General features: G+C 36.1%; 4 protein-coding genes across 13 annotated transcripts in view; 2 read left to right on the forward strand and 2 right to left on the reverse strand.

Moving 5' to 3' along the window:
- Positions 1 to 4,108, forward strand: part of LOC115244129 — a 28,340-nt gene extending 24,232 nt beyond the window's left edge. The window contains exons 3-5 of one of the 2 annotated variants that reach the window (XM_029821529.1): positions 1,259 to 1,444; positions 2,106 to 2,274; positions 3,526 to 4,108. In XM_029821529.1, coding sequence (XP_029677389.1) covers positions 1,259 to 1,444; positions 2,106 to 2,251 — 332 coding nt within the window. In that variant the 3' untranslated portion in view covers positions 2,252 to 2,274; positions 3,526 to 4,108. Of the gene's footprint in view, positions 1 to 1,258; positions 1,445 to 2,102; positions 2,275 to 3,525 lie in introns of both variants that reach the window. The other variant, XM_029821528.1, reaches the window with a different exon arrangement.
- LOC115244128 (surfeit locus protein 6 homolog) lies at positions 4,081 to 5,733 on the reverse strand. The gene is made up of 4 exons (XM_029821527.1): positions 5,546 to 5,733; positions 5,409 to 5,456; positions 4,689 to 5,191; positions 4,081 to 4,448 (listed from the first exon to the last, which is right to left on the reverse strand). The coding sequence occupies exons 1-4, from the start codon at positions 5,661 to 5,663 to the stop codon at positions 4,227 to 4,229; spliced, it is 891 nt and encodes a 296-aa protein (XP_029677387.1). The 5' UTR covers positions 5,664 to 5,733; the 3' UTR covers positions 4,081 to 4,226.
- A 251-nt stretch (positions 5,734 to 5,984) lies between these two features.
- LOC115244127 (probable serine/threonine-protein kinase clkA) lies at positions 5,985 to 8,545 on the reverse strand. Its single transcript, XM_029821526.1, has 2 exons — positions 8,250 to 8,545; positions 5,985 to 8,124 (listed from the first exon to the last, which is right to left on the reverse strand). Exon 2 carries the CDS (start codon positions 7,981 to 7,983, stop codon positions 6,241 to 6,243), a length of 1,743 nt encoding a protein of 580 aa, XP_029677386.1. The 5' UTR covers positions 7,984 to 8,124; positions 8,250 to 8,545; the 3' UTR covers positions 5,985 to 6,240.
- Positions 8,546 to 9,360: 815 nt separating this feature from the next.
- Positions 9,361 to 18,613, forward strand: part of LOC115244219 (homeobox protein extradenticle) — a 59,552-nt gene continuing 50,299 nt past the window's right edge. For 6 of the 9 annotated variants that reach the window (XM_029821683.1, XM_029821681.1, XM_029821678.1 and 3 more), the window contains exons 1-2: positions 9,361 to 11,328; positions 12,789 to 12,862. In XM_029821683.1, the coding sequence (XP_029677543.1) occupies positions 11,096 to 11,328; positions 12,789 to 12,862 (307 nt within the window). In that variant the 5' untranslated portion in view covers positions 9,361 to 11,095. The remainder of the gene's footprint in view (positions 11,329 to 12,788; positions 12,863 to 18,613) is intronic. The other 3 variants (XM_029821677.1, XM_029821679.1, XM_029821685.1) reach the window with 2 other exon arrangements.

Consider the following 18,613-nt stretch of genomic DNA (forward strand, 5'->3'; position numbering starts at 1 on the left):
TATAATTAGTGTCAGGCAGTTGCCTGTTACATAACGTGAATTACGAGGAATACGAATACGCTAACAAGATAACAATGTATATAATACAATAAAACAATACCATTATCGGTTTATTCGCCGATTAAAGACTTACCTGATTGCTACTGACGATGACGAGTGTAAATTCATATACGAATATCTGAAATAATGGAATTCTATTCCCTTTAAGTAATCTGGAATATCGACTTTTTCGTAATTGTATTTCAAGAGATTCTTAATTAACACTTAATTAACCTAGGAAGCCTGTTTAAAGAATAAAGTATTTCGGCGAAGCGAAATACTTTCAAAGCTTTCCACTGGATTAATTAGTTGACGTTAAAACTTTAGAAACTTTAGAGTTTTCGCGCAATCGGGGTATCATTCAAATCCCCACAATACTTCTAATTTGCAGCTGCGTAGCAACAACTACGGAAAATTGCGCGTACACGCTAAAAACAAATCCTTAATTTTCAGAGACGCGACAAACATGCGAAATATAAAACATTTAAATTTCACAAAATATTACACTATTATATATATATCCTATTTTTTAAATTAATCAAAATTAGCGCACATAATTAACAAATTAAGATTTTTCTTAAATGGGAAACAGAAAACCAAGTCTCAACTGGTTCACTTACGCCGTTTAACAGCATGGATAAAATAATAGCAAGCATAAAGGCAATTCAATATACGGATCTAATATAGCGAATACAGAATGGAGGCAAAACGCATGGGTATTCTATGCTATGCCAATAACAAGGCTTGCAGCAGAATTCTGAAAACAAAGTTCAGTTAAAAGCATAAACTCAAGCAATATAATTGAAATTTTAAACAATTTATGCAAAGCAGTTTAATGTTTCATTATATTTTAATAAAATCAAAAGTTTGAAATATCGATAATATTCTGTTGAATTTCCCGTTTCTGCAAAAAAAATATTGTCTTTAACAATCAACTAATTTTCACAAGTTTATCATAGCAAACTATATGCTATTGAACAATATAAATAAATCTTAATTTTATTTTTATGATCTAAATTTGAATCATTTTGCAGTTGATAATTGAATTTATTTATAGTTGCATAAGCATGATTTTATATATAGATTAAAACAGTTAGTTAAAATAGATCAATTTCTTTTTATATTTCATTATATAATTTTATTTTTATTTTTATTATCTAAAGCAAACTCTAGTTCAGAAAATTATTGTACATGATTAAAATGTGTTTGCATCTTTCAGTGACGCCGGAAAGCATAATAATACCCATCGTCTCCTGCATTTTGGGGTTTCCATTGCTAGCATTAATGGTAATTTGCTGCCTACGGAGAAGAGCGAAACTCGCTAGGGAACGAGCTCGGCGAAGAAATTGTGATTTGGATCATGGCGCATTGAGCCTCGTTCGTTTCAGCCCAGTTCATCGTCTAGGTGAGTAGAGTATACAACCAAGTTTAAAAAGTGAAACTAGAACACGCGCGCATGCGGAACAGATATTCTGCTGTATCAATGGAAAACGAATTACTCGTGCAAAATTAAATAAGTGCTACTGACCAATCAAATAAAACGCGTAAGTTACTTACGGAAAAATCGCTATATGTAACACAAATGTAACGTAAATCACAAATGTATGACAAAATTTTTAATATCTCAAATTTTTTAATTTAAAAAAAATGAAAATCATGTATATATAAAATATTTTTTTAAATGATATATATCTATATATATATTTTCACAGATATATTTTCATAAATCTCACTTTAGAAGAATATTTTATATATATTATATTTAATAAGGAATAAAATAAGCCAAAAAAAATATTTCTGAAATTAAAAGATAGAATGAAAGAATATAAATAAAGTCTTCATTTATTGTTAAGCCCACTTCTTCCGTTCTCTCTTCTAGCTTCAGAAATATTTCCTTTAAAAATAAATAAATATAACTATATTGTTTCATTTTTATATGAAGTATACTGACTATAGTATAATTATATATTTAATATGTAAAGTATAGTTAATAACTATATAGTTATATATTTTAATATTGTTATTGTGCAATGCAACTCACGTATCGTCGACATGTCCTCTAGTAGCTGGTGTAGATCGTCCGGCACGTACCGTATCTTTGAGAAGCGATCGAGGTTCCCGAAGCTTTCCATCCCTAGAGCTGGACACCGTCGTCGAGGAACGTTCGGATCCCGAGCAGAGCACCGCCCTGGAATTGAGTAGTCCAGATTAGCATCCGGCCTTGACACCGTCAAGGTAACAATGATAAATATGCTTTAGAATTACGCACAAATCGGACAAAAGACCGTTACGCTACATTTGAGTAAGTGATAATGGCGGCGGACGAGTTTGCTCATAATCGGCCAACAGGTAATAAAATATATACAGGTAGTAATATATGCAAATAGTAATATATACCTCAAAATTCTTTTAAGAAGAGGAGGAAGAAACCAGAAGAAACTCGAATATAGGATCGAAAGGGCACGCGCGCATAAAAGACCGCGACAAGTTACGACGAGTTATGCAGAACGCGAAAATACGTCTTCTTCTTCGATGCCCCCCACGAAGACTGAACTTTTTCAAATATATAGCAATAGCACATACACCGCGCGCGGGAAGCGCTCTGATTGGCTGACGATTGCAACAAAGATCATGCCATTAGGGCTGCATTTATCTTGACGATGTAAGTGATAAAAACGTTTGATTAACTGATCAGGATAAATAAATCTTTACTCCGACTGGTTTATCAAACGCTTTCATCACATATAACGTCAAGATGAACGCAGTTTTGATATCCCTTTGCTGGCACTTTTTATACTAAATTTGTCTCCGCTTTCTCTCTCTCTCTCTCTCTCTTTCCAACACATAGGCGATATACGCCTATTTCATTTCGTACATTAAATGTTTGAATAAATGTAAGCAAAAGATACATAGATTTATCTGAAAATATTGTCAAACCTGCATAATTCCATAATGGCGCAATTTTCAATTATAACAAAGCAAAATTCTGCACAGATTTTCTTTGCTCATTAATAACTAATATTGATACATGTTTATTTTTAGTATTGCTTCGATTATAAATATTTATTATCATACTTATCAAATTCTGTATATAGACAAATTTTGAATAGATATTGATATTTTCGATACTTACTATTAATTGACACAAGCACTATAAAATATTTTGTCAGTATATAAAATAAGTAAATAAAATAAAAAATAAAATAAGAAATAAAATAAAGAAAAAAATAAATAATATAAAAAACAATAAAATAGAGTAAACAAGATATAAGAGAAAAAATAAATTCTTATTTAAAATATTTATACAAATATTTTTTTATGAGAATATAAAATAATGGCTGAACGTTTCTTACACATATAAGAGTATCAAAATACACACACACATAAAGTTTCTATTCTTTCTAATGTTCCCTAATATGTTAATATAACTCCATAAAGTTAATATAACTTTGCATGTAGATTGTATATCATTTTTTGTTTCTGCAGGTCTCCACGACCATCGAAATCCTTGGCGGTGCCGTTACCTATGGATCACAGTCCATTATGGACAGCTTTGACGCATGCTAATGCGGTCTCTGCGGCCTTGGGAGATACCTAGCAGGAGGTGGAAGATGGCAGCTATATTGAAGCTCTCGTTCTAGATCTGCCAATCATTTACTAACCAGCCAGTCTCTTTGACTGAATACCTTATTAAAGTATTCAGAAACAAGATTGGCCAATTTATTCAAAACTATTGTATCATACCGCGGCAACAATTGCGCTAAATAACAGGAAACATACTCTTTTAAGTCAAGAAAAATAAATAAAATAAACTTTATGAGAAAACATTCTTCGAGAGCATCATATCCTTGTGAGCATGTGTAACAAGACATCGCATGAAATTTTATACTACTATTTGCTCGCGACATTTGCGAGTAGAGCTTTTTACACGAAATAATTATATAATCCAGAATGTATGTGATAGTTGTAGGAAGTAGCTGGTCTACGATACAAATGTGTTAATGTAAATATAGATTTGTTAATATACAAACAAAAGCAGAATTATATTAATAAAATATTATTCGTAACTGTATTATACAGATTGGTATTGTATACATGTGTCATTAAACTTTTTAAGGATCCATTTTCTCATTAACGAATATCATAATAACATAAGAGATTAGATTATTTAACCTTATCTTTATTTATTAAAATCCAGATATAATACGTCCTTTCTTTGTTGCTTTTTTCAATTTGTTTAATTTCTTTTCTTTTTTCCTCTTCATAATATTCTCTTGTCGTTTCTCTTGCCTTTCTTGTATAGATTTTTGTACATTCTCTACTCTGGAATTCCATTTATTTGTACTATGTTTCTTTTTTTGTTCCTTTCGCTTTATTGTACGTTTGAGTAACTCTGGATTATCTTTAACCTATTAAATATATAATTGCATTAAGAACATGGAAGATTTCTGTATAAAGAATTTATAATGTGATAACAAATTAATATGTACTCTACTTAAATAAATCAGCTGATGCAAAATATAAGAATACAATAAATTTATAATAATAAAAATATAGAAACATGAAATTAATTCTATATTTTTTAAATTCTACATTTTTCATGATATTAGGGTAATTTTTTATAAAATGAAGTCAAAATAAATACATACTTTTTCACCACTCGCTTTTGCCAATGCAGATTTCCATGCATCTTTCTCTTTAATATCCTCAACTTTTTCTTTATCACCTAAATTTTCTAGTTGCTTCAATTTTTCTTTCTTTTGTTGTAATTGTTGTAACATCTTTTTAGGATCATTCTGATTTTTAGGTAATTTTTTCTTTACTCCAATCTCAGAGAAATCAAACTTACTAAACACCATTTTACCTTCTGAATTAAAAACTGGTTTTGGTTTCGGAACTTTTGGTACCTCTTCATTGTCAATCTTTATTTTACTATCACCAGCTGCATTTTGTTCTATCCTAGCAAGTTTTTGTTGTAGCAAACGTTGTTCCTTTTTTGTACTTTTTTTAATTCTGTTCTTCAAATTTTTTTTAAGAAGTTTTTGTTTATAATCTAACTTTTTCACACCCTTCAATTTTTCCAGTTTTTCGTGTAACTCAAAACACGTGTGTGCTCTTTCAGTTTTCTTGCCTGGTAAAATAAAAGTCTTGACTGCAACAGAAAATATGATTAGTAATATAGCTCAGAGAGAAAAAATTTTTTTTTGGTTATTAAACAAATAAGTTACAAATTTTTTTATCAATCTAGATAAAAGTACTAATTATTAATTACTCAAATAAAAAAAGATTTTATTTATTATTTATATATTCTATTCATTAAAATATATATAAAGATATAAGATTTCTCTCATTGGTATATATATAACAACCTTTTTCCCTCGATTCTTTTTCTCCTATGAATGGTTGATTCTGCTTTACTATATTAAAAAATAAAATATCGACTTTATTATAACATGAAAATATATAACCTCTAGATTTTTTTATATTGTTTTTAAAATGTTCTCACCTAATTCACACGTCGATAAAGGCATTATAGAGAATATATCCGAAATAAACTTGTCTTCTGTTAAAAGCATTTGATACACTGCTTTTTTATTGAATTTTTTCGACATTTTTAATTGCATCTTCTTCACAACTCACGTGTGTTTGGAAAGGATATAGGATATAGGTTATGAGCAGTAGCATACGCATATACACGCGCGCGCACATCAATAAATATATAACGGTTACAAAACAATTCAAATAACAATTCAATACAAAATAAAAATATGTATAAACATATTTCTTTCTTAAATACATCAACATTTTTTTACGTTGCTCGCAATTTTAACGTCAAATTACATCAAAATGTTATAAAATATTTGCGAGATATATTAAAAAATTATATTTAAACATTTTCTATCTCTCTCTCTCTCTCTCTCATCATTATTAAAACACATTCTTTACGTATAAATAGAAATCAAATTTTATTATTGCTTTTTATATGTTTTTATTACAGTTGTTTCTTTATAAACAAACATATCCCCTTCATGCCTTTTTCATTAGACAATAAAAATGAAAAAAGTATGTTTCTATAAACTAAAAAATTAACAAATGTATAGAAAAACATAATTAATATTTTTTAATGAAAAAAACCTTATCAGATAACAAATTTAATATGATGTTATATGTTTAACGTGATGTGATAATTAAAGAAGAATACTATTTACAACTATTTGTAGCTTCCTCTATCAACTGCGAAATTCGAAGAACAATAAGATTTTTTCCAAATAAATCAAAATTATCAAATTCTTCTTCAATAGTTACTGCATCTTGTATTGTTTTAAAATAAACACGACAATATCGTATATTAGTTTCTAAAATTGTCTCTACAAGCGTAGCCGAAATTGGGTTATATTTCTTAAACAAATGTAAAATATAATGCACGTCATAATTTGCATGAATATTAGCAACAATTATTTCCTGCATTGGTATAATCATGACATTAGATAAGGCATTCTTATTTCCAGATTGTGAAGAGCTATTGGACATTGCATCAAATTCCTTTTGCTTTATATCTGTGTCAGAGATTAATGCTGGTATTTTATCAGATATATCCTTATTCATATAAGTATTGGTATCTTGCTTTGTAAAAGAATGAAATTTATTCTTCTGTTGCTGTTCTTGATCATAATCAGATACTTCACAGTTAATGGAACTTTTTTGTCTTGATAGTGAACGTTGCTCATTAGATATCAGAGAATCTGAATCTGTAATTGCAGTTACAGATTTATAGCCATAGTTTGAACTTCGAGAATCAATATCGTTAGTATTGTTGTTAGTATTGTCAAATCTATCCTGATCAAAAGTTGTATTATGTATTAACTTTTCCTGAACTTCTGAGAATGTTTTATCATAATTGGAATTTGAATTAAGTTGTTTGCTAGTCTCTTGAAATGAATCTTGCGTTTCGGTAGGTTGCCAATGATATGAATTTCTTTGATCTGTTTTTTTCATTGTATCGCCGATTTTATCTTTTTGTGGTAATATACATATCACATGGTTATTTTGTAAGCCTTCCAAACATGTTATTGTTTCCTGCAATGTTTCATACTTTACAAATACAAGTCCATTAATCTTATTTCCACTGGCATTTACAGATATAACATTTCCATAAGATGAAAATAATTTTCTGATCTCTTCTAAACCGAGTTCCTTTTTGTTTGCAAAATGTATAACATAATTTCCATCTTTTACTATTTTATAATATTTTTCATAATCTATTTTATTTGAATTATTGACAAAATTTTGTTTTCTTGAAGAAAGCGAATTGGATTCCAGTGCATCTGATTTATCATATTTAATCGCATTTACATTAGATTTAAAGCTATGTGTTGAACTTTTAGAACCAGTATCTGAAAAATTATCAACATTGTCAAATCGACTATGCCCATTAGAAGTTTTTATATTATGAGTTAAACTTTCAATTTCTGAGAATTTTCCATTCTGAGCAGAGTTCAGATTTAATTGTTTATCAGTACCAGATGTTCTCTGAAATGAGTTTTCAGTTCTTGCTGTCTGCCATTTACATGAATTTTTTTTATCCAATCTGTTATTTAGATCATTCACTTTACTCTTTTCTGGTAATAACTGTACGATATTGTTGTTTGCTAAACCTCTTATACAGCATATTGTTTCGTCTAATGTTTCATAGTTTACAAATCTAAATCCATCCTCTTTCTCAGTAATATTTACAGCTACAACTCTTCCATAAGCTGAAAATATTTCCTTTATTTCATTAACACTGAGTTTCTTCTTGTTTGAAAAATGTAGAGTATAATAGCCGTTAACACTTCTTTTATAATATTTCTCATAATCCATCATAGTATTTGAAAAATTGTTGTCCATTGTTTTTCTATCGTCAGCTTTTGATTGCATATTTGTTGTATTGAAGAGTATTGTCATACAACACAATAGGTCAAAATATAAAATGTTCTGTATATAAATATATATATCTTCATGCAAAAAGTTAAACTTTAACTAAGTTCCAAATCTTCTAGCTGGATCTTCATTTGAAGTTATATCATATATGTATGATATTTTCACCTGTACATATAAAGAGAGAGAGAGAGATAAAATTAATATAAAAATATTTATTTCTTTTTTCGAATATAATAATATAAAATAATCTTTGCTTTTTTTGTCGCATTAATAATTACAATTTTTCTCACCTAATATTATAAAAAATCGCTTGTAAATACAATAATGTGTTTCACTCGACATCAGCTGAATAGCGATTCTTTATGAGCTGTCTTCCTAAACGTAAGTATCACGTGTCGAAATCTCTTTATTTAATGGTATATTACTTTGATATTACTAAATTCTTTTCTATCTCATTAGACTATTAGTGCGTAGATCACGAATGCATGCGTGTGATCACCTACGTGAAAATTCCTTTAGACTCTTTCCTGCATAAAAAAATATACTACAAAAACATCGAATATACATATTTTAAGATATACTGCGTTTGATGTCACGAAAATTTCGAAGCGTTTGATCAGAGCGAAGACGCTTTTGTCCCTTTATTCTGATTGGCTAATTAAACTATTAGAAATCTTTGTAGCGTCGTATCTAGGAGCGCGTTCCGTTTCACGCATTGAGCGCATAGATCGCCTGGAAATCTATAATATATGTTACGTGAACTATAGATCTATGCGCTCAATGCGTGAAACGGAACGCACTCTAGATATTCACGCATCATGACTGTGGTTCTGAGAATATGATTGGTCAATCGACTGATGTAGTGAAAATCCCTAAAGTATCGATCGATATAAGGGATTGTGTGCTTGGAATTTCCTATATTTTTATTATGCATGGCCTACTTTAGTATTTGGCTGAATACGGAATGAATTGCTCCTATATCTGAAGACAGAAGATGAAATTGATTAAAAATATCAAGGCATCTTGTTTCTATAGGTATTCTTACTATAATTAGTTTAATAATCACATGATAATCCATAAGCTCGGATAATTTGAAACATCTGATTAATTAATATTTGATTTAATAAAAAAAATTAAGCTCTTCTTAGTGACCAAGTCTAGTTAAATCAAAATGTAAAATTCATGGATATTTTCATATATATTCAACCCTGTTTTCACATACTACATTATTATAATATAAATAATTCGTGCGGCTATTATACGTCTGCGAATTGAAAAAACGAAGCACAAAAATAGAATCAAGCCGCGCGTTTAATTTAGTACGTTTCCCGCTTCGCGAATATAGCCGCTGATTGCACGGCAGCCATCTTGCGCTCGAGCCTGCGCACAAAGTCCGTAGTAATTTACGACTCGCACACAGACACAGACGCGCGAATCCCTCTCGTCCGAACGACGCGTCTTCGCGATCCGCGACGCGCGTCATCGCGATCCGCGATTTTCTATCCCGATAATCGTCTCGATCAGATACGGCTCGACGCCGAAACCGCGTTCGATCGGCTCGAAATATTTGCGCGGCAAAAAAAAAAGAAACAAGAGGACGATTGAGCGAGGGAGAGTGGGCGGAGTTGTGTGAAGTTTGCATCGTTCGTCTGGAGGGCAAAACTCGCGCCACGTCGGGACACTACTCATTCGCATCTCCGAGAAGCAAGCGAGATTGTCGTTCTCGAGGTGTGAGGTGAGAGATGAAGTGTCCCTTGTACAAGAACGCGCGGAAAGGTTAGGTTATGAGATCGCGGTGACGAACGTCGAGGTCACGCCGTTGTAAATAAGAAGGTGGATGCGCACGCGGACAACGGATGGGAGAGCGACGAAGAGGGTGAGACGCGGCGGCCGATGCATGGGACGCTCTGATTGGCCGCGGCGGCTACTATGGCCGCCGATTGGCGCACGCACGCACAGTATTGCCAAGGTACACATACGCTCACGTATGCCCGCGAGCGAGCCGCGTAGCAGTCGCTCGAGCGACCGAGAACAGTGAGAAGAGCGACGGAAACGGTCGGTTCGCGCGCGACGTCGTCGTCGTCGTCGTCGTTGTCGTCGTCATCGTCACCGTCACCGTCACCGTCGTGTGATTGCCTTGTAAAAGCGGAAAACTTCGTGTGCGACGTCCGTGACGCGGATGACTCGGAAAACGACGCCGATCTTCCTTGGCCGTAACGAATAGAGTCACACACCGACGAGGAAGAAAGATAAGAGAAAGAGAGGAGATATTATATATATACATATATATATATATATATATATATATAGTGACGAGGAAGGAGTGCGGACCCGGGCGCGACACCGACCGTCTCGACACAACCGCGTATACGTAAAACTCGACAATCCGTCAAAGTTTAAATCGCCGCCAAAGGCACCATTTTCTCTTGACCCTATATTGTGTATACCAGATTTTAGAAACTGAAATAATTAGAGGTGTGCGCGCGAGAGAGTGCGGAACGGACGAAGATAGAAGATCGGAGGTTTGGAAGCGTGCGGCGCAAGAGGGAGAGACGTTAGAGAGAGAGAGAGAGAGAGAGAGAGAGCGTCAGAGTGAGAGAAAGGAACAAAACGGAGCGTGCGGAGTTAAAACTGCCGAACGATACGCGCAGAAGGACAAAGACCACGGCGTCAGCATAACCTCCAACACGTTCGCGTTTCGGGGATCGCTGCGGGAAGCAGCAGTGCATAAAGTCACGAGGTATTTGTAACGACAGAGATAAAGAGAGTATATTTTTGCAAGTGTGCAAGTCTCCGAAGCACAACGTTTCCGAAGAGAAAGAGAGGGTGAGCACGTGCATCATCGCATCCGGCGCATCGTCGTATCGTTCGTCGCGCTCATCCCTGTATAAGTTTCTTATTCGAAACGCGTCCCTTTGCAACACTGATCGGGGCTTGGTATACGAGTATAACGCGTAAGTGTGGTACGTGCGTGCGTGGTGTGCTCCGTCGGTCGTTTTCGCGACGGAGCAAATATAAGTAAACACACTATCAGACACACACAAATACAAAACACATACATAAGAACGTGAGACACGCGAACACGGTGGTCGACGACTGATCCACCACCGAGAGCTAAGGAAGCGGAGTCCGGTTGATGGATGAGACTGGCAATATGCTACAACACGGAGGTTCAGGTGTGGGTCTGATGGGTGGAAACCAGGGCCAGGCGGCCCAGAACACGGCCGGTTATGGCAGCATGGGTCCGGTCGACGGCACCGCGACCCAAGGCCCCGATCAGACGGTCGAGGCCAGGAAACAGGACATCGGCGAGATCCTGCAACAGATCATGAACATCACCGATCAGAGTTTGGACGAGGCGCAAGCGAGGTATGTGTATCCCTTTTCCGCCATTTTTTTAACGTGCTCGCGCGCGGGATGCGGTCTTTTAATTTCGTTGAATCTTGCTCTTCTCGAGATATCTCCCTTCGATTCACTTCGACACCTTTGTAATTTTCATTTCAAATACATGATGATTATTTAATAATTAATATTTTTCTTTTAATATTTTAATATTTTTAATATTTAATATTATATTATTTATTTAATATATTTAATATATCGCAATATATCTAATATTTACAATGCTCTGTATTAATGAAAGAGTTCAATATTTAATACTTTTATATAAAATGCTCGACATACGCGTTAATAATATATCGGAGTAGAAATTATCCTCACGACTCGTTAATCGTGCAATTAAAGATTTAATGATACTTTTCGATTTATGAGGTTGATTCGTTACCGCGTGTAAATTCTCATAAAATCAAGATGATGCTTGCGCGATATAAAATACGATGCGTGTACGATGCTTTTATTTTGAATCTCGACGATTCATGGGAGCGCATTTTATCGGATAGATTACGTACAAAGTATCCGTGTATAAATACATCATCGGTTCTTGCAGCGTCACGCACAAAAAATGCATCTCCATATTTATTTAAGAAATCCGAAGCACGCAATCTTTGCAGTTTAATTGTATGAAATGAAAGATAATTAATGACGATGAACAACACACATGTTATCTATGTGCAATTATGCTTGGCAAATTATAGCTCGTTGTAATCAGCCTAATTTATCTCACGGTATACATTATACATATCTCGGCAATCATTGACTATATCTATCGATGATATGATTCGACAACTGAATATGCAAACTTCTTCTGTATTTAATCTAGATACAATTGGCGAAGAGAGTCGACGCTACGTTTGCAAATAAACAACTGTCGAAGGCACAAAATAGGAACGCGTTGCTCGCGTTCCTTCTATATATTTTTGGCCATATCGCGTCTGTGGCCACTATAGGCATTTAATCTACATATTCACCTGGCTGTGCCTCGCGTGTGTTATATATTCAAGTATCTAACCGTGTATTCGTGTGTTTGATGTCGCTACAAAGAATGTGAGATGTGCCTTCCACGAGAATATACATGCACTCCATGTAGAATGATGGGGAGAGTTCTTGTAATTTCATGGCGCGCGTTAAACGTTGGCCATTTAAATACAGTCCTGAATTAAGTGTACGACCCTGAATTAAGTTAATGCTTTTATTAATACCGAGCCGACTCATTTTGATATAATCAAGGTGTCATTAAATGCGTATAATCTCATGTAATTTGCATACGGAATGGCGCATTTAGATTTATCTCTTTCTTTTGTTATACAGAACTAAGATCGATCTTTTCTTTGAATATTTTTTTGTTTTCCTTTTGCAACATTCCTCGAAACAATTTTTTGCGATTTTAATTATCTTTACTGTACTATAGTTTGCTCGTATCTTGCTTGCAGGAAACACACTCTCAACTGTCATAGAATGAAGCCTGCTTTGTTTTCCGTCCTCTGCGAGATCAAGGAGAAGACCGGTGAGTGATTTTTTTCCGGCATTGCCGTTTGTCCTTTTATACTACCTGGATCATGAAACTTTACGCACGAATGACTCGCTTATTACATGCCGCGCTAACAGTTTAATGGAATTTTTAAATTAGTCAATTTCGGTGAAATAAACCGGTATTTGCACTTTTCCATAGAGATTAACCGTAGATAATCCAACGATTTCTCTCGCGTCATATCGCGGCAACATCGTGCATTCATACATATGTATCCATGTATTTTCACGCGACACGGAAATCGAACGTTGCGAGGATATATTATTATTTATGCAACGTCATTGATTATATTTGCTTCTCGCGAGTGGGAGTTTTATTCCCCGCTCCTCTCTCCCTTCTTCTCCGTGTAAACGCGAGTTATTGTGTGTCATAAATCATCGGTCTTATTTAAAGCGCTGACTTTCGACGCCCGGTTGCGTGTTTGGAATTGATTTTTAAATTGCGTTTTTAACTCGGATTCGATTGGGGTGGAAGAGGGAGGGGGACTGGGAGAACCGGTATAATCTCGAAAAATTCAGTCGTCGATGCGTTACGTGCATGCGCGGAAAAAAAGAATTTCTATATTTAATCATCGTGCAGAGAGAAACGAACGATAAATAAACTCTGCATATCGAGTTATACTTATAGCATCGATCGAGCACATCGGGACGGTGTGCTTCGAATTCAATCTCTGAATAGCGTACCCAACTGCTTCATCGTGTAATATCGCCGACATTTCGAGTCGTTGTCGCGGCTCATAAGCGCGGTAGACCGAAATCGAGGAATCGGAAGAGATCCCTATCTGCAACCCCCACGTTCACGATCCCTTTGGCCACCCTCGTCGTCGCGCGACCCCTGCGGCCCCTATTCGAAACTCGTAAACATAATTTTTATGCGATGTTTGGATTACTTTTACGCGCGGATCAAGAGACCGCGAAACGCGCAATTATTTTCGGGGGATGTGATCGAGGAAGAAAAAGGAGAGAGAGAGAGAGAGAGAAAGAAAAAGAGGGAGAGAGTTGGAGCGGGGAGCAGACACGGGGAGTTTTGAGAAAGATCGGTGGGGGGTTGCCGGTTTACGTCAAAAGTATTTGGTGGGGGTGGAAGAACTACACCACCACGCCCCTCACACATGCTAAGCTATCCCCTTTTGCATCAGTTTTCCGGCGAGTATGCGTACACATACATAGGTTCGCGCGTAGATGTATACACGCACGAATAGTCACGAGGGTGTCGTTGCCGAAGCACAGGCACCAGTGATGTCAGCAACGACATTCCACGTTTGTGTGACGTTATGCTATTTCGGTAATATTCCAAAAGGGCGTTGGGCGCATTCACGACGAGAGGAGACGATGCCCTTTTCGTGGTCGAGGAGAAGCGAGATCGCTCTATTGGATGCTTTCGTAATTTTATTAAAAATATTTTTGGAAACTCTGTGCATTTTTTTATTACTATTATTATTTTCTCTCTATCGTTATATTCTTTGTTACTAGCTCGGTTATATCGGATTTTTAAATTGTGCTTTGCCTGAAACTTAAGAGGGCCATTGACCTCTCACTGGTGTCTCACAATATAGTGCTGACGCAAACAGCAAAAGAAAATATCTCGCTAAGATATTTTATCAAGAAATTGTAAAATTTTTTATAATATTTTACAAAGAAATCTGTTTTTTTTTTATCACCGCATTACTAATTACATATATTTATCTTTATTTATAACACCAAGAAATATTCTTAACACACATTTTCTTTATTTTAACATTATATTGAGCATTGAATACTTTATGAGAAAACTTTTGCAATCGAACAGAAATAATAGTATATATGATAATATTTTAAAGCGATTGAAATATATTTAGAACTTTAGAATAAGATTTTAATATATTCTGCAGATTTTATCGCTCTGTGGGAAACTTTTACTTCTGTATTTTATATATTAAAAAAGTCAATGACGAGAGGTATCGCATTGGAGAAAAATTCGAAGCATCGTTTAATATAGAAAAAAGAAGAGAGGCGAGAGTAGAGAACGGGAGAGACAGCTCGGTTCGGGTTTATCGTAAACAAAAAGGGCGTCAAAGCATGATGAGCACTCGAGACGATGAATCGTTTTAATGGTCCTGTATCTTTTACGAGTTTCACCAGCCGGGCTGCGTGCAATGCACGCGTGCGCGGAAAAATGTACCGAGAGCTCTCTCTCTTTCGCGTTGCGGAAAAAAGCGAGACGCGAGATAGTCGTAGTTGAGTTTATGGGCGATGGCTGACGAGGCAGTGAAAAAGTACTAAACCGAGAGGAGCAGATAAACGCTATGTTAAGCAGACCGTTTTACCAGCCATTTAATATAATCTGCTCTCGCGCGCGCCGCTCAGTATCAGGACCGTACGAAGGGGGTCTTTACCTCTTTGTTCGACGCCGATGGCATAACGCGTATAACGCGTGATTTTTATTGCGCAAATCATTGTTTTTGTCGGCTTTTTTCAAACGAATCCAAATTTCTTGCGAAAATTGACGTTAATTTTTGGGATGACTCGCATAAATTCCTCCGCCGTTATATGAAAGTTGTATCGTAATCCTAAATGTATAAACAAAGCCTACTCCTTAAGTATTTAGATCTGCGATGATGGATCAAAAGTCTTAAATTTCATATTTATATTCTGAAAATTTAGCTCGAGATACGAATCATAGGCATAGACTCACACGGTCACATCCAACGCTAAATATACGACGCGATTATGAGATATGCAACTATAGACGACTCGTTTGATTCGCGTTAATGTACTGTCCTACTTTCTCGGATATCACGCATAGTGATCGATCGTGCCTCTCTCTAAGAGTCAGTCAGCCTCCGAATACGATTTGTCACGGTCAAATTGGTAGAGGGACGTTTTCCTCCCGTAGCGCTCCGCGCTGATCTTCGAAAACCTGTTTTCGGAGCGAACACACCGCTCAGGACGATTTCCCGTGGGACACGCGTAGATCCTGAATACCGACAAGAACGGAGAGAGAAGGCGGGCCGGCCCGAAAATCCGCGGGATTTCTCGACTCGCCTTTCAACCGTGGCCCCAATCCTCCCTTTTTTTTTTTTGTCCACCCGTGTGTGGACAGCTCCTCGCCTTTGTACAGAGCAGCTGGCATAATCCTCCGCGTCGAAAAATCCCGAGAAGATACCATCGAATACGTAGCGGGGGTTAAAATCTGGCCTGCACAATGAATGATGGTCATTTCGATAATTATCGAGCGGGGAGAATCGTCGGACGATAAACTTTTTGGCGTGCGCGCGCGCGATAAAACAAACAAAATTAATCCGCGGCCAAACAGATAATTCGGCCGAATAATAATCCTCGTCGCTGCCATTAATCACGGATCGGCCGGTTATTGATTTGGCGCTGCGCGTATTCCGATTGGCTGACTTTACTTACGGTTCGTCATTGCGCGCTCATGACGCATGTTTCGCGGCCTGCGTGCGATCGGTTATTACATACAGAATATCTTGTGCGTGTAGACGTATCTCCCGTCCATCGTGATGATTTATTTAATCGTAGAGGATAGCACGGCCGTCGTGTCCGCGAATTTGCAGTTTCGAAACAACGGTATAACTCGCGCTAACAATTAAAAATCCATATTCGATTTGGCCGCCGGCCAGTAATTCTATTTCCCTTCGCGCACACCTATAACGCGTGCAATACCCTGTGCACGATGCCTCTGTCATTGTCGTTATACTCGGCGTCGCTCGATACTTTCAATATAGCGCGCTATTCATCGGAGAAAATCAATCGTTTTACCAACGTTAATCGGGAACGATCGAGTCCCGAAAGAACATTTTATTCCCTTACGAACGATGTATTTTGCACAGATTTTACGCAAAGATATATATTCTTGCGCTCTTGAGTTGCACGATATGTTAATATTAATCCGAAAGGCGAAACGAGGTTGAATCCATGTGAGCCTTGAACACTGCATTTTGCTGCAACTAACCGACCTTGATTTCGCAGAGCACATTTCACGCTGGATTCACCCTCGCCCTTATCTCCCACATAATTAATAGTTCCCTGTGCCTCCATTTATTTAAGCGAAACGAATTTTTTTCAACGCACCGAATAAACACACTCTTGCTTCTGATTATCTCTAAGCGATTAAAAATTCATTTGCTTTTAACATTTCTTTTATTGAAGAAAAATTTCTAAAAATATATTTCTCAGAAATTAAATTTATAATATAAATTTTTAATATATAAAATTCTATATATTTCTATTGTATATATACGTTCTGTGTATTATAAGAAGTAAGACAGATATATGCCGAGAAAACGTGAAGAAATAAACATCGTGGAAGAAAGTTAATCGCGCATCCTATTATTGTTATTACAATGTACGAAATGTGCTGGCTTCGATTTTCGAGAGGTTGACGCCGCTCATTCCGGCTCCAGCTGGAATGTCGTTCCCCTAGCTTTGCTTTCCTTTTCTTCTTGTTCCCGCGCCTTGCTTTCCCCTCCTCTCCTTTCTCTTTCTCTCTCGCTCACTCTCTTTCTGTCTTTTTCATCTGTGATACTCGCATGCAGATGGGGTTTCAGCATCCCAAGGTGAACCGGCCCCTAGCTCTCTCGTTCTCTCCTTTTCCGTTGCCATTCTTGCTTTCTTTCTCTCTCTCTCTCTCTCTCTCTCTCTCTCTCTTTTGAGTCTCGAACTTCTTCACGGAGTCAACTAACGAGATTTGTCCGATTCGAGAAAGTACGCTGTAACACGCGCGCGCGTACTGATTTATCGCAAAAAATTCGCACGCTCGCGGTAAATCGCAAAGTAAGCGTGCATGCTCCCTTTCGTTAAGGAAACGTTAGAGGAATGTTTCTTAACGAATACGTTCCTTCCTGCGTTTCGCGTTCTGCGGAAAACAAGCCCGGTTGATTCCCATGATTCGCTTTAATTAACTCAGACGATTACGCGTCGCGCGTATTCGTTAATTAGCGGCTTGCTGTGACGGCGAAAAGACGGCCGCGATACGCGCGAGTTATTACGTATTGTGTGTGCCTATACAGATGCTGATAAGGCGGCGCGGCGGCCCCCTTATATTATCAAGTAGCGGAATTAACGTAATGCTAGTTTCACAGATAACGTAAGCACATATTGTTCGCGACCGCTGTTGTATTTCGGATTTTTATCGTCGAATACCTAATTCCAATGTCATCACCGTGGATCGCTACTTTAGACTGGTTTCTCCTTCCGTGTTAGAACTGACCTGCCGTATATAATTTATGTTATCTTTAAAAATTTAGAAAATAGATGCTTCACGTGAAAGCAGGTATACAGGGTGGTCCTCGTAACGGTCGCCACGATTTTTAAGGCACTTACAATAATCTGACATAAAAAAGTCATAAACAGAAATTTATCAGTTTCTAACCGGCAACAAATTGCAATAATAAAAATTGACCAAACAATTTTTTTTCCATAAAAAAGCAAGGTCACCTTCAATTTTTTAAACGGAACTGCCTACTTTTTATTGCATATTCTTGTAGCTTACTTCGAAAGCTTTCCAAAACACTATAATAAAGTATTTTTTCATTAAGTACTTTTTGAGTTATTTTATATTTTAATCTGACATATTTTGATATAAAAAATAAAATATCTCGTAAAATATTTAGTTTTCGATAATCTTACAGTAATACTTTTATGTACAGAATAATGAGACAAATCAATTAGTAAAAAAAAAATAATTGTTTTTAAGAAAAAGTATGTAATTATTTACAATGTATTTTTT

The sequence above is a fragment of the Formica exsecta genome, unplaced genomic scaffold, assembly GCF_003651465.1.
Source record: "Formica exsecta isolate Colony F162 unplaced genomic scaffold, ASM365146v1 scaffold80, whole genome shotgun sequence".
Taxonomy (NCBI): domain Eukaryota; kingdom Metazoa; phylum Arthropoda; class Insecta; order Hymenoptera; family Formicidae; genus Formica; species Formica exsecta.